Here is a 27,238-nt window from a genome sequence, read left to right on the forward strand (position 1 = left end):
TGTCTACACTGGACGCATCGACACACGTTCTAAACCGTTTAATTTGTGTAGTAACGCCAGTGCGTGCTGCGCAAAATGGAACAGGACATGATGGCCGTGGCACATGTGCCGCAATGGACGCTTCCAGTGTAGACAGCATCATTGATTATAATGGGGTGACAGGGTGTTACCCATCACAAAATCCCTGTGGTGCATGCCCATTTGAGGCCTATTGGTTTATTAATACTATAAGTTGAAGTGTAAAAAAAAATGCAGACTACAACCCCTTTAAACCCAGATTGCAGTTTTGTTTGTTACTTTCATGTCATTTAAGTGCTGCAGCACTAATATTGCTCTAATGAGATCTGACGGAGTCATTCTTTATGTTTAGAGGATGGAAGGGAACTGTGGGAATGAGCACAATCAATCAGAGTGCATTGTGGAGAGCAGGGGGTGATGGGATGTGGGCAGGGGAAATCCGACTGCTAATAAGAAAGAAGAAGAGAAGAGACAGGGTGTGAGCAGAGGGGCTTCTCTAACACCACCCATCACTCACATAGACAGTAAGAGACACGATCACTAGACAACAAAACCAGACGAAAAACTCCCACGGACATCACACTCCAACACAACACATACAGAGAGAGAGGACGATCAGACAGATGATAAGAAGAATGGAATGGAATTGACGGACCGTCAAACAGACAGATAGGCAGATATTAGGTGCCAAAGGTCCTGGACTGTTTTGTAGTTCCAGTCCACCCCCACTTATAAACAAAAATGCTTCAAGACAGAGCTAAAACTAGAGTTTTATCTTTACAAAGAAAGACTCAGACTACAATGTTTTCAGGAGCCAAGCACCGAAGATGCAAGGCACCAATTGTATTGGTTTGTTTTCTTTGTATAATTATAATTCCTCTTCAATGGTAATCTATAGCAGCAGTAACCTATTAACCTTAAATAGGAAAATGAAATATAGCACACTTACAGGGGTGGGAATGAATAGTCCCCAGACCAAGATTGGGGTCTCTAGGCTAAACTCTATAGTGCCAGCACAAGTTCAAAAAAATCACTTTTCTTTTGCTTCTAACTTTCCTGCTACTCTTCTTACAAACTTGGTCCAATTCGCACAAAAATGGCTCAAATCATCTAAGACCACGCCACACAGAAATGACATAACAGTATTTAAGTTTTTTGCCTTTGATGAAAAGTTACAGCAACACAAAGTTAACAATGTCAACATAAAACAGGAAATGAAGCTGTATCTCAGCAACGTTTTGGCCTATAGAAACAAAACGTTTTATGCTTTATTAGGTCCATGATCCTTGTCAAGTTTATTGACAGTGCCACCTACAGGTCAAGAAATCTCAAAAAAATATTTTTGGCTCTAACTTTTGAACCATTTGCCCTAAAATCATTGGTGTTTATGGATTCCTTGGATCATACAGAATCCAATGATACGGATTTTGCCTTCGACCACATTGCCTGTCTGTCATTTTGAATTTTAACTTAAACTGATGGGTCTTTTGAATGCTTTGTCAAATTATAACAAAACTTGGTAGGCATCGTCTGCAATATGTCTTGAGGGTACCTAGGACAGTGCCACCTAAAGTTGTTGTCTTGGTCTCTTTATGTTCCTAGGGTTGACCCTGCACTCTGACCCCAGCCTAGCTGGGATATGTGAAAAAGAAGAATTTCACCATATATGTGCAAAATGTATAATGTGTGATAAATAAAGAAAATTATTATTAAAAAATTATTATAATTATTATTGTGGGCATTCCAATTACCCAGGTCAAGACAAGTACAAAAAAAAATTCTTATTTTGGACATTTTAATTGATAGACAACTTACGTGGGCTTCTCATTGGTGATGAGCACTTTGACCTTATTCAGGGCTTTCTTGGCACCGGTGGGTTGGACAGCAGCAGGTTTGCTGTGGGCAGGGCTTGAATGAGGACTGGCGATGTAAACCTTTTTACCTCCACTGCCAGGCGGTTTAGAGTGAGAGAAATCTGTGATGAACACTATACCTTCACTGGTCAGCACTATGACAAAAGATGGGTAGAAGCAAATGGCAGAAATTGGAGAATTAGTTTAGTGAAAGGGTAAAGTCCATAGTTCACAGGAATATTTCATATATATTATATATATATATATATATATACACACACACACACACACACACACACACACACCGATCAGCCACAACATTAAATCTACCTGCCTAATATTGTGTAGGTCCTCCTTGTGCCGCCAAAATAGCGCCAACCCACATCTCAGCATTCTGAGATGCTATTCATCTCACCACAATTGTACAGAGCGGTTATCTGAGTTACCGTTTACTTTTTTAGTTCGAACCAGTCTGGCCATTCTCTGTTAACCTCTCTCATCAGCAAGGCATTTCCGTCCACAGGACTGCTGCTTACTGGATGTTTTTTGTTTTTGGCACCATTTGGAGTAAATTCTAGAGACTGTTGTGCGTGAAAATCCCAGGAGATCAGCAGTAACAGAAATACTCAAACCAGCCTACCTGGCACCAACAATCATGCCACACTCCAAATCACTGAGATCCCATTTTTTCCCCCATTCTGATGGTTGATGTGAACATTAACTGAAGCTCCTGTCCCGTATCTGCATGATTTTATGCACTGCACTGCTGCCACATGATTGGCTGATTAGATAATCGCATGGATGATTGTTGGAGTCAGACGGACTGGTTTGAGTATTTCTGTAACTGATCAGTGGGTGAATTAAAGTACCAATTTCCTTCCGAAACAGAAAAATCTGTGCATTATTCCAAACTTTTGGCCACCAGTGTATATATACAGTAAATATAGACAGTGCATCCGGAAAGTATTCACAGCGCTTCACTTTTTCCACATTTTATGTTATGTTACAGCCTTATTCCAAAATGGATTAAATTCATTATTTTCCTCAAAATTCTACAAACAATACCCCATAATGACAACGTGAAAGAAGTTTGTTTGAAATCTTTGCAAATGTATTAAAAAAAAAATAAAAAATAAAAAAATTCACATGTACATAAGTATTCACAGCCTTTGCCATGACACTCAAAATTGCACTCAGGTGCATCCTGTTTCCACTGATCATCCTTGAGATGTTTCTACAACTTGACTGGAGTCCACCTGTGGTAAATTCAGTTGATTGGACATGATTTGGTAAGGCACACACCTGTCTACATAAGGTCCCAGAGTTAACGGTGCATGTCAGAGCACAAACCAAGCCATGAAGTCCAAGGAATTGTCTGTAGACCTCCGAGACAGGATTGTATCGAGGCACAGATCTGGGGAAGGGTACAGAAAAATTTCTGCAGCATTGAAGGTCCCAATGAGCACAGTGGCCTCCATCATCCGTAAATGGATGAAGTTTGGAACCACCAGGACTCTTCCTAGAGCTGGCCGCCTGGCCAAACTGAGCGATCGGGGGAGAAGGGCCTAAGTCATGGAGGTGACCAAGAACCCGATGGTCACTCTGACAGAGCTCCAGCGTTTCTCTGTAGAGAGAGGAGAACCTTCCAGAAGAACAACCATCTCTGCAGCACTCCACCAATCAGGCCTGTATGGTAGAGTGACCAGACGGAAGCCACTCCTCAGTAAAAGGCACATGACAGCCCACCTGGAGTTTGCCAAAAGGCACCTGAAGGATTCTCAGACCATGAGAAACAAAGATTGAACTCTTTGGCCTGAATGGCAAGCGTCATGTCTGGAGGAAACCAGGCACCGCTCATCACCTGGCCAATACCATCCCTATAGTGAAGCATGGTGGTGGCAGCATCATGTTGTGGGGATGTTTTTCAGCGGCAGGAACTGGGAGACTAGTCAGGATCGAGGGAAAGATGAGTGCAGCAATGTACAGAGACATCCTTGATGAAAACCTGCTCCAGTGTGCTCTGGACCTCAGACCGGGGTGAAGGTTCATCTTCCAACAGGACAACGACCCTAAGCACACAGCCAAGATAACAAAGGAGTGGCTACGGGACAACTCTGTGAATGTCCTTGAGTGGCCCAGCCAGAGCCCAGACTTGAACCCGATTGAACATCTCTGGAGATATTTGAAAATGGCTGTGCACCGACGCTCCCCATCCAACCTGATGGAGCTTGAGAGGTCCTGCAAAGAAGAATGGGAGAAACTGCCCCAAAATAGGTGTGCCAAGCTTGTAGCATCATACTCAAAAAGACTTGAGGCTGTAATTGGTGCCAAAGGTGCTTCAACAAAGTATTGAGCAAAGGCTGTGAATACTTATGTACATGTGATTTTTGTTTTTTATTTTTAATAAATTTGCAAAGATTTCAAACAAACTTCTTTCACTTTGTCATTATGGGGTATTGTTTGTAGAATTTTGAGGAAAATAATGAATTTAATCCATTTTGGAATAAGGCTGTAACATAACAAAATGTGGAAAAAGTGAAGCGCTGTGAATACTTTCCGGATGCACTGTACATATATATATATATATATATATATACACACACACACACACACACACACACAACCGGTCAAGAGTTTTTTTTCCTTCACATTTTAGAATAATAGTAAAGTCATCAAAACTATGGAATAACATAAGTGGAACTATGAGAATCATGTAGTGACTAAACAAAATCCAAAATAAATCAAAACTGTGTTATATTTTAGCATCTTCAAAGTAGTCACCCTTTGCCTAGAATTTACAGACATGTACTCTTGACATTTTCTCAACCAACTTCTTGAGGTATCACCCTGGGATGATTTTTAAACAGTATGGAAGGAGTTCCCATCTATGTTGGGCACTTATTGGCTGCTTTTCTTTATTATTTGGTCCAAGTCATCAATTTCAAAAACATTTCTTTTTTTTTTATTACATTTTAGTTTTATAATGGAGTAAATTCATATGGTGGCACAATTATATTTTTGTCTACAAAAATAATTTCAAACATTTAAGCATACGCCTTCAGATCAAAAGATTTTTTAAGATCATGAGAAACATTTCAGTAAAGCGTTTCAAAAGTTTTGACCGGTAGTGTATATGTTTGTATATGTATCAGTAGGAAATATCAGTTTTAGATTTCAACACTCCCTTTGCAAATAGAATTGAATAGAAGAACAAGCAGTCCTGCAACAGATGGTATGGCCCCCACGAGCCCGGATCTCTACATCGAGTCAGTCTGGGATTACATGAAGAGACAGAAGCAACTGAGACAAAATAGATTGAAGAACTGTGGCACACTTTCCAAGAAGCTTGGAACATCCTATCTGCCAACAAACAAACAAAAACTGTGTCCAGGTGTCCCTAGGAGACTTGGTGCTGTTTTGAAGGTAAAGGTTGTCACACCAAATATACCAAAAATACCACAAATAAACCAAATAATAACTTTTTTTTGGGGGGGGGGGGGGGGGGTTGCCAATGTCTCATCTCACTCTGAAGCATTTAATTATTACTTCTATTAGGAATCCACAATACAATTTTATTGGTCACACTTTATATTAGGTGGCCTTAAGTACTATGTACTAACATTAAATACACACAAGACTATGTATTTACTGTGTAACTATGTGTTGTTCTGCAAAATGCCCACATTTGCTGCTACTGAGGTTGAGGTATGGGTAGGTTTAGGAGTAAGGGTAGGGTTAGGATTAGGGGTTAGAGTTAGGTTTTGGGGTAAGGGTTGGGTTAGGTGTAAAGTTAACAGTGTAACTACAAATGTAATTAAATGCAAGTACTTTAAATGTAATTACAATGCAACAACATGTATGTACATAAGTACATTGTATCAAATGGTTAAGTACACAGTAGTTAAGGCAACCTAATATAAAGTGGGTCCTTTTTTTTTTTTTTTTATGATCAGTGCAAGTACGAAATATCTTCTTTCTAGTACTCGACGATACCACAACCAGGTTTTTTTCTAGGGCTGCCCCAGACCAAAGATTTTCCTAGTCAACTAGTAGTCGTTAGTTTAAGCCATTAGTCGACTAGTCACACGTTTATGATATTAATTTAATTACTTATAAATATATATATATATATATATATATTGGGGGCCATCAGAAAATGGAAAATGGAAAACAAGTTCCAGGGCTGAGAAATAATAATAATAATAATAATAATAATAGTAATAATAATAATGTTATAAATAATCATAAGTAACATTGCTAACACTGTTCTACATAACAGAGAAATACTAAACCATAATAACGAGCCTTTAAAATACTAATTTTACAAAGCGCACACACGAAGCAAGCTGCAGTGACACCGGTAAAAGCGGTAATGATTCTGAATGCGTCGGGAAAAACTGTCTGAACATTTTGTTAATTTATAAAAAGAAATGCACATTAGGCTTGTGCCGACAGACAATGATCTCGGGGATTGACGATGGTCAGAGTGATCGCTCATAGCTGATGTGTTTGACAATGTCAATATTTGGCTAGTTTTCACATTAATGTATTAAATTATTATTAGGCTATTATTATTATCAAATTAATATTACAAATACTTTGCCCTTAGACACACAGACACAAGCTCAAAGAAACACTTTATTATATTTTTAAGAACAGATGACATAAAAGACGTCTATGAGCATGTATGACACGCTGTTTGTACGGAGGCGTGGAACACGTGCATGTAAAAGGCTCTCACTCTCTTTTTTTTTTTTTTTTTTTTTTGCAAGAACAGTATCATCTATGAGTGCAGCAAATGATCTCAGACATCTCAGCTCAGGAGGTGCTTTGAGTTCAGTTCGCTTTATTTCCACAGAGCAGTTCATTGTGACCACAAATCTGCAGCCTATACATCTGTGATTAAAACATAAAATAACACAAAAACACGTTCACCTCAAACCATGATTTATATTTCAGTGATTATTATCATTATATTTATTATTTTTACATTTATAATTGTTTTCATTTGTGTAAGTAATTTTACGCCTGCATGTTTAGACGGAGACTTGCCTGACGGTAAATGGAAAGGTGGTTACTTATATATATATATACAGGTGCATCTCAATAAATTAGAATGTCGTGGAAAAGTTCATTTATTTCAGTAATTCAACTCAAATTGTGAAACTGGTGTATTAAATAAATTCAATGCACACAGACTGAAGTAGTTTAAGTCTTTGGTTCTTTTAATTGTGATGATTTTGGCTCACATTTAACAAAAACCCACCAATTCACTATCTCAAAAATTTAGAATATGGTGACATGCCAATCAGCTAATCAACTCAAAACACCTGCAAAGGTTTCCTGAGCCTTCAAAATGGTGTCTCAGTTTGGTTCACTAGGCTACACAATCATGGGGAAGACTGCTGATCTGACAGTTGTCCAGAAGACAATCATTGACACCCTTCACAAGGAGGGTAAGCCACAAACATTCATTGCCAAAGAAGCTGGCTGTTCACAGTGTGCTGTATCCAAGCATGTTAACAGAAAGTTGAGTGGAAGGAAAAAGTGTGGAAGAAAAAGATGCACAACCAACCGAGAGAACCGCAGCCTTATGATTGTCAAGCAAAATCGATTCAAGAATTTGGGTGAACTTCACAAGGAATGGACTGAGGCTGGGGTCAAGGCATCAAGAGCCACCACACACAGACATGTCAAGGAATTTGGCTACAGTTGTCGTATTCCTCTTGTTAAACCACTCATGAACCACAGACAACGTCAGAGGCGTCTTACCTGGGCTAAGGAGAAGAAGAACTGGACTGTTGCCCAGTGTTCCAAAGTCCTCTTTTCAGATGAGAGCAAGTTTTGTATTTCATTTGGAAACCAAGGTCCTAGAGTCTGGAGGAAGGGTGGAGAAGCTCATAGCCCAAGTTGCTTGAAGTCCAGTGTTAAGTTTCCACAGTCTGTGATGATTTGGGGTGCAATGTCATCTGCTGGTCCATTGTGTTTTTTGAAAACCAAAGTCACTGCACCCATTTACCAAGAAATTTTGGAGCACTTCAGGCTTCCTTCTGCTGACCAGCTTTTTAAAGATGCTGATTTCATTTTCCAGCAGGATTTGGCACCTACCCACACTGCCAAAAGCACCAAAAGTTGGTTAAATGACCATGGTGTTGGTGTGCTTGACTGGCCAGCAAACTCACCAGACCTGAACTCCATAGAGAATCTATGGGGTATTGTCAAGAGGAAAATGAGAAACAAGAGACCAAAAAATGCAGATGAGCTGAAGGCCACTGTCAAAGAAACCTGGGCTTCCATACCACCTCAGCAGTGCCACAAACTGATCACCTCCATGCCACGCCGAATTGAGGCAGTAATTAAAGCAAAAGGAGCCCCTACCAAGTATTGAATACATATACAGTAAATTAACATAGTTTCCAGAAGGTCAACAAGTCACTAAAAATGTTTTTTTTATTGGTCTTATGATGTATTCTAATTTTTTGAGATTTGTGAATTGGTGGGTTTTTGTTAAATGTGAGCCAAAATCATCACAATTAAAAGAACCAAAGACTTAAACTACTTCAGTCTGTGTGCATTGAATTTATTTAATACACGAGTTTCACAATTTGAGGTGAATTACTGAAATAAATGAACTTTTCCACGACATTCTAATTTATTGAGATGCACCTGTATATAAAACATTTTGATCACTTCATTTTTCATTTTGTTCGGAGTGCAATATCAATTTAGAAATGTATTTGATTTAAGTTTTTTGCTTTTTAAATAAATTAACTTAATTTTCAATGCAAAATCACTAAAGCAAGAATGTTCACCGATCCCTCAGCCAGGTGTTGCCGGATATTGGATATCGCTATATATTTATATATATATATATATATATATATATATATATATATATATATATATATATATATATATATATATATATATATATATATATATATATATATATCTCGTGAAGGAGGGAACAAAACAAATTTATCTGGTATTTTCCCAGACAACGAAACAACCGTCCGGTAAAGAATGCACAATGAAGTACGTTCAACTTCTTTGCCAGAGAGATGTTGACAACTGTTGTAAAGCCATCTTTCAAAAAGTTGAACAACACACATTTTAACTGCACTGCACAAAATTCGTTAGAATTTTTTGTTAAAATAAATAAAGTTCAAAGTTTGAAATCAAGGTGTCTTGCTTTTGTAACGTCTGAACATGCTCCCATCCACCAGAGGTAGCCCTCACCTGAATAGTGAACTCTTGTCACTTCCTGTTCCTGCCACATCAGTTCCTGTTTGGACATTCTCCATGTATATAAGCCATATGCCCACAGTATCACCTTGCGAAGTATTGCCAGTTATCTGCCTTACCAAGCGTTGTTTCTCTGCCATTGTTTTGTCTATTGTTATGACCATTGCTTACGTTTGCTGGATTTACGTCGCTGGATTACTGTTTTTGGATTTGTTGCCTGAGGACCGATTTATCTGTGTTTTGACCCAAACCTGTGACCTGACTACGTTTAAAGAATACTGTTTGAATTGTTTGAGCAACCCCTCTAATAAATATCCGAAAATGGATCCCACTTAGCCTACCTCATCCTTACAGCTTTATATTGTAGGCTATTGCTTAACGAAAATTACCCCATAGTACCACCTAGCTTCCAACCAGTGGTAATACCGGGGTTTGTCGGTTTCCTGTGGAGTTTTTTTTCTTCTGCAAACAACCGACCAATCAAAACTCTTCTCATCGACTAATGTTTGGTCAACTATCAGGGGGCGTTTTCACTGCTGTGTTGCTCGTAACGCTAGTAATGTTTACGAACAGACTAACTATTTTAAGTAATCTTTAAGTATAATGTATGTGGTAAGAGACAGAAATCATATTAGAAGACTTAAGTTTAGCAAACACAGATAACTCTTTTTGCAAGCAAATTTAATATATTTTCCTAGAGCGCCTTCACTCTCAAGTAGCATTGTGAAGTCAGTGAATTGTTTATTTTTATTTATTTTTTCATCATTCTATTGTAACAAATCACCCAAACGAATTAATTCACTACAATGAATCAGATACACTATTTTAGAGCTTCTTGGATGTGGCATGAGAGCATTTTTGGGGGTACAAGTATCAATAAATTAATACTGTATCAGCCTCATTCTGATGCCAACAAGCAATAAGAAATCTGATTCTATTTAGCATTTCAGTTTATTTGAACAGTTCATGTCGACTGTAAAATACGCTCCAAATTGTTGTGCAGTCTTCAAATTCTGACCTTTTGAAACACTGTTATGTAACACATTTACATTCATACATAGTTTAGCCACTATTATGCCCAAAAGATTTAACCACTATGTCCCACATTTTTATAAAAAGTGTGTAAAAACTATTTTTTTTTAAATCATTTTCTTATTCTTTCATTTATTTATAATTTGGTTGATATGTATGAAAATATTTTGCAATGTGTGCAGGTTTACTTTTTGATCATTTTCTTTTACTTTGAGCTGAACTTAATGTATGAAAGGTCCCATACAAATAAAATGTTTTATAATTATTATTATTATTATTATTATAAAAATAAATTATTCAAAGGAACAATCTTTTCATGATTCGAACCTCAGTTGCCAGTGCTGACATTACAGCATTAGTATCTGTGCATTTCTAGTACGAAAATAATGCGAATGAATACACACATGCCAGATTGGAGGCCTCAAAAGGGTCAAAGGAGAAGGACAGGATATTCTCAGCATAGCTCTTCTTCCACAGCTTGGTGCCTGTGTCTCCGTTCCACAGAACAATGTAGTTGGGAGGATGTACAGCCAGCAGAAGATCTCGTGAAGCGTCCTGAGCCCACAGCCAGTCCATATCTAATACAACAATTACATGTGAGGTTCATTCATAGGGTGATTCATAAAACAGAATTGGCTCACAAGAGGCATGTTTGTTGTAGTAGACAACCAGCAATACAAAGATAAATGTATATTTTTTTTAATCCTGACAGACGTGGTCACTATGAACTGTTGTTGCATAGAAAAAATCTTTGTTAGGATATTTCAAAATGTCTCCTTTTGTGTTCCACAGGAAAATAATAAAAAATAATAGCATGGTTTGGAATGACAAGAGGGTGAGTAAATAATAACACCATTTTCATATAATTTCTTAACAAAACCTAACATAAAATGGACCTGGTTTTAATGTCAAATCATGAAGGAAGAATAAAATTCATGTATTTTCCTTTTCTTAGATCTCCATTCAGTTTGCACAAAGACTGTAAAAGCAGGAATGGTTCTGACCCTGAATGGGTTTGGAGTGCTCCTGAATCTCACAGTGGGCCATACCGCTCACCACATCCCACACAATGATCTTCCCTGCCGCGTCTGCAGACGCCAGACGCAGAGAGTAAGGTGAGCTGAGACTGTGATGGTAGTTCTCTCTGGACCATTTCACCTAGTGGAGGAAAAAGCAGGACAATAATTTTTTTATTTATTTATTATTATTTTTTTTTTTAAAAAGAGTTTTACATTTTGTGAAAAGAATGTGTGGTGTATGCCCATGCAAAACTTATCGCCACAATACTAGGGTTGCCAGGGCATTGCTATACGGTTGCTCCTGGTCAAAAGAGCTTACACCCAAGTACAGTATCATGATATTCTGATCCCCAGATAGGTCTGAGCTAGGCACTGGAATTGTATGTAATGAGATGATTCCAGTTCTAATTTAATTATTTATTTTTTACAATTCTTTCTTGCAAAAGACATCACACACTTTTAATGACTTTTTAGAGGCATAAATGCAACCCAGTAATTGTTCCTATTGTAACTATATATTAAATAAAAATTATAAAAACAAAATATGCTAACATACTTCATTTATTATTTTTTTTTAAATACAATTCCACTGATTAGAGCAAAAGTCATAATATGTAGGCATACAGTGCATCCGGAAAGCATTCACAGCACTTCACTTTTTCCACATTTTGTTATGTTACAGCCTTATTCCAAAATGGATTAAATTCATTATTTTCCTCAAAATTCTACAAACAATACCCCATAATGACAATGTGAAAGACGTTTGTTTGAAATCTTTGCAAATTTGTTAAAAATAAAAAACGGAAAAAAAAAAAATCACATAAGTATTCACAGCCTTTGCTCAATACTTTGTTAAAGCACCTTTGGCACCAATTACAGCCTCAAGTCTTTTTGAGTATGATGCTACAAGCTTGGCACACCTATTTCTGGGCAGTTTCTCCCATTCTTCTTTGCAGGACCTCTCAAGCTCCATCCGGTTGGATCGCTCAGTTTGGCCAGGCGGTCAGCTCTAGGAAGAGTCCTGGTGGTTCCAAACTTCTTCCATTTATGGATGATGGAGGCCACTGTGATCATTGGGACCTTCAATGCTGCAGAAATGTTTCTGTACCCTTCCCCAGATCTGTGCCTTGATACAATCCTGTCTCGGAGGTCTACAGACTGTAGGGCTTTACTGGTTGTTTAGATCAGTGTTACTATCAGAAATAATTAATAATTATTTCTGTAGTTATTAATCAATATTTAAATTAATTAATTGGATCTAACTCATTAAAACCTCATATGGGACTCCAGTAAATGTAGTGTGCTACGTTTAGGAGCAAGTTTGGTTATTAGCAATAATTAATAATTATCAAAGATAATTATTAATTATTAAAATCAATAGAACATTGATGAGAATCAATGTTAGCTTTTTTTAATCCTTTAAATCAACAGTTATCAAAGATAATCGTTAATTGTTAACGTCGATGAAACATTAATTAAAATTAACACTAGCTTGTTGATCATTCAAATTCAATCAAAGATAATTATCAATTATCAAAAATCAATAGAATATTAATAAGGATTAACACTGACGGGGCACCACACTGGAATCAGGGACTAATAACTGAATATTAAAACAGTCTCAATATTAGATTGTTTTCTTAGGAAAATCGACATCCGAAGAATATCGATTTTCGGGAAAAAAAACAATGAATGAAGGCTTGAATCCGAGCACTGACATCCCGTCAGCACGACACAGGCGTATGCAAAACAAACCAAAACACTTCTCTTTGTAATATAAACAAAAGTTTATTTATGCAGTAATATCAATTAATAAAATGCAGTCAATAAACTTCCGACTTACAACTACAAACTAAACAGTGACATGATTAGATATGGAAATAAAATAATCCTATAACATATAAGGTGTGTGTGTGTCAGTGTGGTTAGTGAGAGAGAGAGAGAGAGAGAGAGAGATGATTAAGTGACAGCCCGAAAGCTGATTTCGCGTTAGCTGGAGATAAAGCAGCCGTGTTCATCACTCAGAGACGCGGTTTTACGAGCGGGGCTCGTAAAAGTCCCTTGTTATTTGACTCTTTAATGGATGAACTCAGTTGCTGTCTCACCCACGATGGCGAAAATGCACAACAGTCCAATTTGGTTGGACCATAATACAGCAAAACAAATTCGTGATAATTAATACCCTGAGTATTAATAATGAGCGGACATGGCGGTCCGTAAACTGTACAAGCAAAAACCTTGAAACACAAGAATAACACACTATAATATTCTATCTCTGCCCAGACGTAACCTCTTACTTGAATCGCATGAGGACACAGGTAGAATGTGTTTTCCTCCATCCTTTAACTTTGACCCGGTTCCTTGAGGCTCGGGTGATGACGGGGGCCGTTTCCTCACACTGTCGGCGGGCGGTACGACTGTTGATTCTCGGCGGGCTGGCGGAGAACTCAGAAATGTCGACTTGATTGAAGATGGAAGAGAAATCTTTAATCTCTTCACTTCTGTAGGCCAACGGATGAAGATGCGAATTGCTCGGCGGTCTCCTTCGGATCCGTTAGAGTGTTCGGTTGAACACAGAGTAATCTCAACTCGTCCAGTGAGATGGAGATCGTATGGCTAAAGTTTCAAGTCGGACATTACTTCCTTAAGCCACGAGGTTGCACCGGAGAGCAGCAAAAAGCTACGTCCGTATTCGGTGAACTAAGTCGCTGGAAGCAACTCTGGAAGCATTTCAGAATTATTTGAAGTCCTGATGATGTCATGTTTGAGGGACGTTCTGTGGTGTGCCTCATCCAATAGGAGTTGAGAGCTCGATCCTTTAGAGGGCAAGGCTTCATGGATCTGTAGTCTGTTTTGGACTCCCTTTGTTTGATTTTGGCGCGATTTTTATCAGTACAACATCTGACTTAGAAGGTGGGGGCTTGAGTTATGTTTTTATGACTGTTAGGCCTGCCTTTGTCTTCTATCTAAACACATGAGGCCCAACAAGACAATTCCTTGGACTTCATGGCTTGGTTTGTGCTCTGACATGCACTGTTAACTGTGGGACCTTATATAGACAGGTGTGTGCCTTTCCAAATCATGTCCACTCAACTGAATTTACCACAGGTGGACTCCAATCAAGTTGTAGAAACATCTCAAGGATGATCAGTGGAAACAGGATGCACCTGAGCTTAATTTTGAGTGTCATGGCAAAGGCTGTGAATACTTATGTACATGTGATTTTTTTTCATTTTTCATTTTTAATAAATTTGCAAAGATTTCAAACAAACTTCTTTCACATTGTCATTGTAGGGTATTGTTTGTAGAATTTTGAGGAAAATAATGAATTTAATCCATTTTGGAATAAGGCTGTAACATAACAAAATGTGGAAAAAGTGAAGCGCTGTGAATACTTTCCGGATGCACTGTACATTTAAAAAAAGACACTGTCATGTGAACAACCAGTCAGTAACTGCACTGCCGAATTGAAGTCTCAGGAGACTTAAGGACAACATTACATACTGTAACACAATAACCAGTTCTTGGTTCATTTCGAGCTAGACATGCTGGAAGTCATAACTTCTAGTACTGCTGAAGTATTTTTGATTCACTAAAAAGAACAGCCTCATAAGAGTCCCATCTATTTTTTTTTATTTGACGGCACTAGTCGCGCTGCGTGTTTCACCGTGTAGATCCAGTAGCGGGCAGTATTGCCTCTGAAAAGTACAGCATGAAACACTATCAGAGTATTTTAATTTGGTCCACAATGTCAGAAAAAAAAAACAACAACACATTCAGGAACTGTAAATCATATTTTGAAAATCATATGGTTCTGTTAGCCAATTTTTTTTTTTTTTTTTTTTTTTTTTATGTAACCGGTTCCTAATAAAAATGGGTTCATGTTTCCCCACTCTAGTCTGAGCCCTTTTTTAATGCAAGACTATTATCTCTCATGTGTTATCGTCTGCCAGGTGGAAATTCTAAGTTCGATAGCTTAGAAAAGTAATACCACTGTAGACTAAAATTTTCATGCTGATTAGTATTATTAATCATTATTAGAATTCATAGTCATTTAGTAGTTTTATTTAATTCAGTAGCATTAGTGATCATTTGTATTACATGATCAAACTTATGTCTTTATGTTATGTTGTGTAAGTCAAGGCTGCATATGTAAGCTTTATATAGGTTGCATATGTAAGCTGTCAAGGTTGTATGTGTAAGCTTTCCTTATATGAGTTGAAGTTGCATGTGTTGACGTGTCTTTTACATTATAAGGGGAGGGTAAGTTATTTTAAACTGCTATGGTATGCTTAAATACATTAAATACAAATACAATTAATAAATGTACTTTTTCTTGGCAAATTTAACTGGTGTGGCTCCGTGACTTCACAATGGGGAAAAATATATAAATTTAAAGTCTACACCACACAGTGCATGATGAGTTGCATAATGTGGAAATTTAATTTTCATTAATCCTCATTATGCTTAGTTTCTTTTCTATTATTTCTTATTAACAGTAAATTGCTTCCTGTAAATGAACCAAACATGTTCAAATGCTTAGATAATTAGTTTCTCTTTTTGTAGCTAAGTTGACTGAAGTTTCTTTGTACGGCCATCTCTGGCAAGGTCAGAGAGGAAAAGAGAGGCAGAGAACTGTTTTTTATCAGAGGATACAACTGAAGAGTGAAAAACATATTATTATGGAATGTGCTGAGGAAGACTAGTGTGAATGAAGAATATAGCATTTCAGGACAGGAACCTGTCCTTGTAAAGTGAAGAAAGATAGGAGGTTCTATGGTAATTATTTTTTATTTTAGCCATTCATTTAGTAGATTCTTTGTCTTTTAAAAAATGAATATGCATGATTGTGTTGGATAAATATTCTGTATTTGGAACTAACCTTTGTAGCTCTCTGAGGTATACTTTGGTAGTAGGAGGGCTACCCGGGCTTGTGAATAAACATTTTCTTTGGTTAATCTTTACCACTGGAATGGCCTGACTCATTTTACAGGTGAATTTCCACCACAATACTTAATACCTAGTGATGGGGGTTTGTTCAAATAACTAACCCTAAGTATACGCAATACAAGGGGTCAAAGTTTGGCTAATTAGCACTGGCCGGGTGGCAACCTGTGAGATTCCGTAACTACAGCACACTGGGGATTAAAAGCATCTTTCTCCATTGACAGCTATCCTAAAGTAGCCACTTCTGACAAAACTATTATTTTATTTTTATTTTTTCAAAAAAACATGTGAATCTCAAATACAGTTGAAGTCAGAAGTTTACATACACCTTAGCCAAATACATTTAAACTCAGTTTTTCACAAGTTGAAATTTAATTGTAGAAAACATTGTCTTAGGTCAGTTAGGATCACTATTTATTTTAAGAATGTGAAATGTCAGGATAATAGTAGAGAGAATGATTTATTTCAGCTTTTATTTCTTTCATCACATTCCCAATGGGTAAGAAGTTTACATATACTTTGTTAGTATTTGGTAGCATTGCCTTTAAATTGTTTAGCTGGAATTAGTTGCTGGAATTTTGCCCCATTCCTCCAGGCAGAACTGGTGTAACTGAGTCAGGTTTGTAGGCCTCCTTGCTCGCACACGCTTTTTCAGTTCTGCCCACAAATTTTCTATCAGGGGTCTGTCAGGGCTTTGTGATGGCCACTCCAATACCTTGACTTTGTTGTCCTTAAGCCATTTTGCCACAACTTTGGAGGTATGCTTGAGGTCATTGTCCATTTGGAAGACCAATTTGCGACAGAGCTTTAACTTCATGGCTGACGTCTTGACGTGTTTTCTCAATATATACACATAATTTTCCTTCCACATGATGTCATCTATTTTGTGAAGCGCACCAGTCCCTCCTACAGCAAAGCACACACACAACATGATGCTGCCACCCCCATGCTTCATGGTTGGGAAGGTGTTATTCGGCTTGCAAGCCTCACCCTTTTCCCTCCAAACATAACGATGGTCATTATGGCCAAAAAATAAAAATGTTGGATTCATCAGACCAGAGGACATTTCTCCAAAAAGTAATATCTTTGTCACCATGTGCACTTGCAAACTGTAGTCTGGCTTTTTTATGGCAGTTTTGAAGCATTGGCTTCTTCCTTGCTGAGCAGCCTTTCAGGTTATGTCGATATAGGACTCGTTTTACTGTGGATATAGATACTTGTCTACCTGTTTCCTCCAGCACCTTCACAAGGTCCTTTGCTGTTGTTCTGGGATTGATTTGCACTTTTCGCACCAAACTACGTTCATCTCTAGGAGACATAATTCATCTTCTTCCTGAGCGGTATGATGGCTGCGTGGTCCCATGGTGTTTATACTTGCGTACTATTGTTTATACAGATGAACGTGGTACCTTAAGGCGTTTGGAAATTGCTCCCAAGGATGAACCAGACTTGTGGAGGTCCACAATTTCTTTTTCTGAGGTCTTGGCTGATTTCTTTTGATTTTCCCATGATGTCAAGAGGCACTGAGTTTGAAGGTAGGCCTTAAAATACATCCATAAGTACACCTCAAATTGACTCAAACTAGCCAATTATCCTATCAGAAGCTAATTGGCTAATTTCCTAAAGGCTTGACATCATTTTCTGGAATTTTCCACGCTGCTTAAAGGCACAGTTTACTCAGTGACTGTACACTTCTGACCCACTGGAATTGTGATATAGTCAAAAGTGAAACAATCTGTCTGTAAACAATAGTTGGAAAAATTACTCGTGGCAAAACTAATGTTTGCTAATATGAAATCTGTGGAGTGGTTAAAAAATGTGTTTTAATGGCTTCACCCTAAGTGTATGTAAACTTCTGACTTCAACCGTAGTTCATTATATCACAGAAGATGGACTTTTAAATTGCAAATGTGCGATGAACTTATATTTTTCCCTGTCTGTTGCTTTTACCATCACAGTTCAAGATTGTCACTAGTGAAGGTTTTGGGATTGTATGTGTTGTTTTGGTGTAATCAGCCAATCAGCATTCTCAGCATAATTTTCCTGTGGCTCAAGAGTGATCAGATACAGCATTTACAGCACAGGTAATTGGCTCAAATGAAAACCCTAGACAAAACAGTTATATCACTACTAGATCAACCGATCAAACAGCAGTACTGAAAAATGGTATGCTGGTAGTCTTAAAGAGACAGTATGGATTTAGCAACATGTTCTACAGTGTATCAGTGCAAATACTTGTAAATAGTACAAATTATGCATATAAACAATAAACATGTAACAAATTATATATACAGTATATGAATATAATATATGCAATTTCAAGACATTTAATACCCTGAATTTATTTTAAAATGTTTCAAAAGCTAAGATGTGACCAATATGACGAAAAAGTAATGAAAATATAATTTGTTAAATTAATATTTTAGAATTGTACTTGGAAGGCTTACCTAGAAGGTTAGAAGATCCATTTATACTTAACAGCATTAGCTGAGAATTCACTTTTCATATGTCAGCAAACTGGACATTGTAACAAAAATATACCCACTTGACTCGATATCGATTCAGAATCAAATCGAGAGCTTGTGAATCAGAATCAAAATCTGTATCAATATCCAGCACTACTAAAAAATATTTTTTCTATGGAGAAAATTAAAGGGATTTTTAGTCCCGGAACCAGAATGTTGTGCTCTTTTGCTGTCAATATATTGTTGTGGTATGAACTATTCAGATTTAACTTGGGTTGGTCACTTTGCATGGCAGTCAGGATGTCTCTTCCTGTAGGCCAATCTTAGTCAGAATAAGCAGTCACGTGGACCAGACTTATTTGCAGATTGTCACTTCTGGCTGAGTGAGACTCTCCTCAAAAGAGGAAAAAATTAAAACTCACCTTGACCACATTTGCTTTGTGTCTCTCCAGGACTTGAATGGTCTGAGATGTCTTTGGGTCAATGATGAGGATACTGGAGTGACAGCCCTGAGCAATCAGACCCTGCCATCCCCTGAGAGAGAGACACAGAGGAAAAAAATAATATATAAATTATATATTTATACTGAAATATTAAAGAGAAAAAACGAATGTAAAAGAAATTTTGGCCTACTGTATTATAAAAAACTTTTAACAAATTAATCGTACTGTTTTCTGTGATTAATAGCGATTATATGCAATTACATGTGGTACATGATACATTACAACAAGCATTTAAAAAACCATCACAAACAGGGCAGCCGCTGGCCAAATTGATGTCCTACGTGTGTGGGTGTGGGGGGGTTGGGGTGCGAGCATGAGGCGATCGTCTGTGTTCCGCGACTGCTACCTGGTCCTTCAATAACGTATAACCTGCGAGTAAGGGCAGCCAGTGGAGTTTCTGGTGCCCCACTAGGGTAAGACGGTGCCCCCCTAGTGAGTTGGTGCCCTCCGCAGACTGCGTAATATGCGCATAGGGAGCGCCGGTACTGATCAGAAATATATTTACTTTATTGATGAAGTTACTGTTTCAAGCAAACGCTCCACCCCGCCCCTTCCGGGTTCTTTTGGTAGCCCAGACAAGAACTGCTGTCTATGGGTGCTTCGCTCAAATTGCGCTGAAACTGCCCAAAAAGTGCCATTTGTGGGGTTGAAACACCCCGTTTCCCACAGATTATTGGAGATTATGGCTTCTTTAAATTTCCACCAGATAGTTGCATCAGGAAAAACGATGATATTTCACAGGTCACTGTGATTGTTATCTCGTTTACGAAGAAATCACGCAAACTCTGATCGCAAATGGCTGTTTTTAATTTCCAATGTGCTATTGCTATGAAAGATATGAGGTCAAATATGATCTAACAATGATCTTATATGATCAAGACCACCATATAAGATATAACGGCAGAAACAGGACCCATCTCCACCACTGCAGTGCATGGACTACTGTTTGTGAAAGGACAAGTGAATGAAAATAATGTCATACTGTGAAAATTATGTCTTTGTTCAATCCAAATGGCTGTTATTAAGTTTTGATATGGAATATGATCATTTTGAAGTTAAATATTATTTATTGTACGTGGGTTAACAATTTAAGCAGTTAAGACACATATTGTATGTCTGATGGTTTTCAATTCTAAGTACCCAAATTCTTAGGCTTTAGAAGTGTGTAAAAGGTGTGTGGATGTGTATTCATCAACCTGTTACATGTCCAACATAATCATACAGGCTCACTGAACAAAGTTTAAACTTTTTTTTGCCGATATTCCTTTATAATAACAACATTTATTAACATTAAAATACATTTTTACATTCTATAAAGCTTAAAATATTATTTAAACTGCAGCACTGCCTATATCCGCCATTGAAATCTGCTGCTTGCAAGAACCCGGAAACGGGGTTTCCTGCGGTGTGTTGTCAGAGTAATTTAATCTATACTTTGTCTCAAAGAACTTGAAAGAATTTGGTTAGTCATCATTTATTTAATGATTTAAATATGTACGTATTTTTTTTCCGGATAGAGTTAATTAGACAAATTTTTACAGGTATTAATCTTTGATACAAATATATGTATACATGCCACAAAATCTTTGCCATTTTCCAGTGGACTCTTTTTAAAAATAGGATCAAATTCATATCAAACTTTATTGGCAAGAGAAATGTAAAGGTGCTGCAAGCGATTTTGTTCATGGAAAAGTATGCAAAAAAATGTTCCTACTTCCTTAAATATACTAATGAAAAAAGTGTCCTGAGATATATGTCTCTGTGACAGTTGTAGACTTTGTAAACAGCAAACAAAAATGTGACCATCTGTCAGTTATTTTGCTTGTTCTCATTTGAAGCGAATCACTGAGGCTATGATTCATAATGTTTGTTAGTTTAGGGCACTATTGTGCCACTGTTGAATTTGGCAGCAACAGGAACAAACCATGCTGGCCTTTTGCTCTGTCTCAAACGAACCTTTGGAGGGCAGGGTTTTGGAATGAGGGGGCATGGCTAATTCAACGGCTCAGTCACGTGAAATCTTCAGAAAGCTAAAATCGCTTACACCACCTTTAAGTGTACATTGTCAATGCATTATAAGACACTATACATACAGATATAAAACATATTGAATGATAATGACAGCACGTTGCATGAGTGTTTGTAGCTTGCTAGACTGCTTAGCATTGCTCATTCATATTCTTATACATTCATCGTTTTATCCTTTGCCATTTTACCGCGTGCTTCGGGTTTTTCCGCTTTTCTACCGTTTCATATGTGTGTATCATTTCTCTTGTTTTTTTTTTTTTTTTCGCTTGTCTACATCTTGCGTCTCGACTGCGTGCATTCATTTTCTCCACTGTGTTTTACATGGATTTTTGCATCAATCTCAAACATCTGCTGATCAGGAACCACATCAATCTCAAACCCTTACCGCTCAAGTACAACCATAACAACAACAACAACAATTGCGCTAAGTCATGGCATCCGCTCATGTTATTGCTTCCTATATTCCTATATAGATACTGTTTCGGATGCACGTAGAACAGCAAGCAACACACACACTTTGGTTCCGGCTCTAGAGTCCCCGCAACAGGGCGTTTGGGTGACGTCTCGGTGGCATACTCATTCAGCAAAGTGACACCACTCTCCTGTTCCTGTTAGGGTTTCCAATCGATTCTCTCCACTCAGTGATGCACCCACTAAGAATCATGTTGAAAGAGCCCTAATAATTGGTGATTCTACTGTAAGGAACGTAGAAATAGAGACTCCATCCAACATTGTTAAATGCATTTCAGGGGCTCAAGCATCTGACAAGTGCAGGCTAATGTTAAAGGTAGATTTTCTAAAACTGTTATTCATGTCGGCACTAATGATGTCGGTCGGAGATCACTAGAGATAATATTAAAGAGGTGTGTGAACTTGCAAAAACAATGTCAGACATTGTACTATGCTTGGGCCCCCACCCTACTCGTCGTGGTGACAAGGTTTATAGTAGATTAGTGTCACTGAACAGCTGGATGTCCAGAGAGTGGTGTCTGGAGTATAGCATAGGATTCATAGACAACTGGAAGAGTTTTTGGGGTAGACCTGACCTGCTAAAGAGAGACGGACTCCATACCTCCAGGGAAGGTGCCACTTTCCTCTCTAGTAATTTGGCTCATAGTCTTAATAATGATAGTATTTGACTAACTGGGGCCCAGGTCAGGAAGCAGACAAACTGGTTAATCCAAATGTCTGCTAGCTGCCTTGAGACGTCACATAGGTCACATAAACTACAACACAGAGACTGTCTCACCTAGATATATAGAGACTGTGTCTGTTCCCCGAACTACCAAACACAAAACTCTCACTAAATCATTTAGAAAAATTTTTTATTAAGGTCAAACTTAAAAAAATAAAATAATTGAAGATAAACATCATATAAAAAGGTAGGGCTACTAAACATTAGATCTCTTTCTACCAAAGCACAAATTGTAAATAAAATTATTACAGATCATAGTTTGGATGTGCTCTGTTTGACTGAAACCTGGCTTAAACCAGATGAAAATATTAAGTTTAAATGAATATACTCCCCCAGGTTATTGTTATAAACATAAGCCTCATCTGAAGGGTCGAGGAGGAGGTGTTGCTACAATTTACAGTGTTTTTTGGTGTTACTCAGAGGACAGGATATAAGTTTATGTCTTGTGAACTAATAATGCTTAATGAGACACTGTCAGATATAAATAAAAAATATCCGTCATCTTTTGCACTTGCTACAGTATATAGATCACCCGGGCCTTACTCCTTGGTGAAATTGCAAATTTTCTATCTATCTAGTAGTTAATGTAGATAGAGCTTTAACTGAACTGTACACTTCCAGAGTGAGGAAAAAGTATGGGAAAATCACTCTGAACCCCACTCACACTGCCCACTACCTTTTTGAACTGTTGCCTTCTGGCCGACGCTACAGAGCTCTGAGCACTAGAACAGTCAGGCACAGGAACAGTTTTTTCCCTCAGGCTATACATCTCATTAACAGTTAAAACTGCCCCATTGAGCAATAATTATGTGCAATACACAGTTTAGTCTTTTATATTTGTCCAACACATCCTACCTCTTCTGCCATTACATTCCCTGGCATTGTATATAACAGATTTGTATTTGCACTCCGTATATATATATAGTACTGTGCAAAGGCACATAAGATGTTTCACAAAAACATTTGTCTTAAGATGGTTATTTATATATTTAGCTTTAGTGTGCAAATAGCATACATACATTTTAGACTCACAAACATTCTTTTTTCAAATAGAATAAAATAGAATAGAAGAACAGGGAGCCCTGCAACAGATGGCATGTCCCCCACAGAGTCCCCAACTGAACATTGAGTCAGACTGGGATTACATGAAGAGACAGAAGCAACTGAGACAGCCTAAAGAGTTAGAAGAACTGTTGAATTCTACAAGAAGCTTGGAACATCACATTTGCCAAAAACCAAGAAAAACTGTGTCCAGATGTACATAGGAGAATTGGTGCTGTTTTGAAGGCAAAGGTGGTCACACCAAATATTGATTTAGCTTTTTTTTATGTTTATTGGACTTAGTATGATGTTAATTGATTAATAAAAACTATTTATGACATTATTATTGAAGACATCTTCACTATGCAACATTTTTAACTTTTGCACGGTACTGTATATATATTTAGTCTTATTGTGTATTCTATATATACACTTTATTTTCTATTCAATTTTCATTTTTATTCTATTTTTATTTATTTGTAATTATTTTTTATTATTATCTCTGTCTTGTTGCTGTATTGTATTGTTGTGCACTGGAAGCTCCTGTCACCAAGACAAATTCCTTGTATGTGTAAGCATACTTGGCAATAAAGCTGATTCTGATTTGTTGGTGACTTCAACATTCACATAGATAATGAAAATGACACATTGGGATTAGCATTTATTGATATTCTCTACTCTCTTGGAGTCAGACAAAATGTGACAGGACCAACTCATCACTATATTCATACGCTAGATATGCTAGTCATATGGAGTTGATGTTGATACCATAGAAATTCTACCACAGAGCGATGACATCTCAGATCATTACCTCATCTCTTGTTTGTTGCGATCAGCTAATATCACTCAATCTACACCACGCTATCGTTCAGGTAGAACTATTCTTTCAACCACTAAAGATAGCTTCAATAATAATCTTCCAGAATTGTCTCACATACTCAGTAAGCCAACAAGTCTAGAAGAACTTGATGAAATAACAGAAAATATAAATACAGTCTTCTCTAGCACTCTTGATAGTGTCGCCCCCTTTCGATTAAAAAAAATTAAAGAAAAAAGCCTTGCACCATGGTACAATGATCACGATCATGCTCTCAAGAGAGCAGCTCGGAAAATGATGCACAAGTGGAAGAATGCAAAATTAGAGGTATTTTGCGCTGCATGGAAGGATTGTGTCTGTAGCTACAGACAGGCACTAAAAGCTGCCAGGTCAGCATATTTCAGCAAACTCATAGTTAATAACCATAACAATCCTAGATGTTTATTCAGTACTGTGGCAAAATTGGTTAGGAATAAAGCATCGACTGAACCAGATATTCTGTCGCAGCACAATAGTAATGACTTCATGAATTTCTTTACTGATAAAACTGAAATAATCAGAAATAAAATTGGAGCTATAAAATCAACGGTCACAGCACCTCAGAAAATAGTGTCTCATAATTTTGCTCATGAGCAACTTTAATCCTTTGCTGTAATAGTTCATGTAGAGCTAACAAAACTTATCAAAAAAATCAAAAGCCACTACATGTATGTTAGATCCAATACCAACTAAGCATTTAAAAGAGGTATTCCCAGTAATCTCAGAACCTCTTCTTAATATTATTAACTCCTCGATATCCTTAGGACATGTCACAAGAAACTTTAAAATGGCAGTTATCAAACCGCTTAAGAAGATCCTAAAGAAATGGCTAATTACAGACCGATTTAAAATCTACCATTTATGTCGAAAATACTAGAAAAGGTAGTGTCCTCCCAAGTATGTTCATTTCCACAGAGAAATGGAATACATGAACAATTTCAGTCAGGATTTAGGCCCCATCACAGTACAGAGACTGCACTTATCAGAGTTACAAATGACTTGCTCTTATCATCTGATCACGGCTGCATTTCTCTTCTAGTGCTTTTAGATCTTAGTGCTGCCTTCGACATGATAGATCACGACACTCTCTTGAATAGGCTGGAGAATTATGTTAGCATTAGTGGACTTGCATTAGCGTGGTTTAGGTCCTATTTATCAGACCGCTACCACTTTGTATGTGTAAACAAGGTATTGTCAATTCAAACAAAAGTTAAGTATGGAGTGCCACAGGGATTAGTTTTAGGACCTCTGCTTTTCTCTTATACATGCTTCCCCAGGGAGATATTATCAGGAATCATGGAATAAGTTTCCACTGTTATGCAGACGATACCCAACTTTATATTTCTTCTAAACCCAACGAAAATTCACAATTCTCCAAATTAGTAGAGTGTATCAATGAAATCAAAGATTGGATGGCCAGAAATTTCCTTCTACTCAATTCCAACAAAACAGAGGTACTAATGCTTGGACCAAAAACCTCCAAAAATAAGGCACTAAAATATAATTTGATTCTCGATGGATGTACTGTACTTCAGCAAAGAACTTTATATTTGTGTTATATTTGATACCAATCTGTCCTTTGAAAATCTAATTTCCAATGTTTGTAGAACAGTATTCTTCCACCTGTGAAATCCTGCTAAATTACGACACATGCTCTCTGTTGCTGATGCCGAAAAATTAATTCATGCATTCATGACCTCAAGACTGGATTATTGTAATGCATTACTGGGAGGATGTCCAACAAGTTCAATAAATAAACTTCAATTGGTTCAATATGCAGCTGCCAGAGTGCTGACTAGAACTAAGAAATGTGATCATATTACCCCAATTTTATCATCGTTACATTGGCTACCTGTTAAATGTAGTATTTATTTTAAAATTCTGTTAACTAAATACAAAGTTTTGAATGGTCTAGCTCCACAGTACTTAAGCAACCTTCTGATACACTATATTCAGTCACGTTCATTACGATCACAAAATTCTGGCTTGTTAATAATTCCAAGAATATCAAAATCCACAAAATGGCGATGCACCTCAACATTTATCTCTGTCTGCACCTCCTTTGTCTATTGATGGACTACAATCTTGAAATGGAATACATAGACTATCATTAAAAGCCTTCATCAGCCAACTAACAAAGGCCAATGCATCTATGTAAACTTCTGCAGTTAATCCAGCATGGACTTCAAAGACATTAGTAATTAATCTTAAAGTTAATAAAAAATATGTTATTTTTATTTTTAAAACACTGGACCTTTACGCTTACTCCCATACTTGGCTCAACACTTGAAGTCTTCATTCTCTGTACAGTAAATCCGCTCTGTGTTTATTATGACCGGGACATGCGCCGTGCATAATGAATAAGCGTGCACTGCTCCACGCAATCATTTTCTGTGCTAGGGTGTTCAGTCAAGCGTGTACCTCTTGAAAAATAATTTTAGCCACAGAAAGTGGGATAAAACAACAATGAAGTTTCACCCACTGAACAAATGTGCCTGGGTTTGTGTTCCTGGCAGGCAGCAGATGCCCTAACCCCGCCCCCACCCTCATCAGAGCATGTAAGGTTGAGTAGCCTGCCAGGAACAACTCAGGACACCGTTCTCCTATTGCTTGAAGTTTCAGGAAGTAAAAATAAAGGGATACTGCATTAATTGCATACATTTTTTTAAGGCGTTAAACAAAAAAATATATTAAATCGCAGAAATTAAAGCGTTAAATTTCCCACCCCTATATACAGTGCATCCGGAAAGTATTCACAGCGCTTCACTTTTTCCACAATTTGTTATGTTACAGCCTTATTCCAAAATTGATTAAATTCATTATTTTCCTCAAAATTCTACAAACAATACCCCATAATGACAACGTGAAAGAAGTCTGAAATCTTTGCAAATTTATTAAAAATAAAAAACAAAGAGAGTTAGGCTGGATGCCATGCAAGGAGCAGACATGTGAGCGACGAGCTCTGCACACTTTGCTGAATTTTCGATTATTTTCATATTATAATCTGGTGAAATTTGTTACACCCAGTTACACATT

At 37.4% G+C, this 27,238-nt stretch overlaps 1 protein-coding gene across 3 annotated transcripts in view; it reads right to left on the reverse strand.

The window, feature by feature from the left end:
* wdr11 (WD repeat domain 11) overlaps positions 1-27,238 on the reverse strand; it is a 175,367-nt gene that overhangs the window by 136,860 nt on the left and 11,269 nt on the right. For all 3 annotated transcript variants that reach the window (XM_051650869.1, XM_051650868.1, XM_051650870.1), the window contains exons 2-5: positions 19,002-19,113; positions 11,153-11,306; positions 10,553-10,726; positions 1,834-2,026 (exon numbers count right to left, since the gene is read on the reverse strand). In XM_051650869.1, the coding sequence (XP_051506829.1) occupies positions 1,834-2,026; positions 10,553-10,726; positions 11,153-11,306; positions 19,002-19,113 (633 nt within the window). The remainder of the gene's footprint in view (positions 1-1,833; positions 2,027-10,552; positions 10,727-11,152; positions 11,307-19,001; positions 19,114-27,238) is intronic.

Source organism: Myxocyprinus asiaticus, chromosome 23 (assembly GCF_019703515.2).
Source record: "Myxocyprinus asiaticus isolate MX2 ecotype Aquarium Trade chromosome 23, UBuf_Myxa_2, whole genome shotgun sequence".
In the NCBI taxonomy this organism is placed as follows: domain Eukaryota; kingdom Metazoa; phylum Chordata; class Actinopteri; order Cypriniformes; family Catostomidae; genus Myxocyprinus; species Myxocyprinus asiaticus.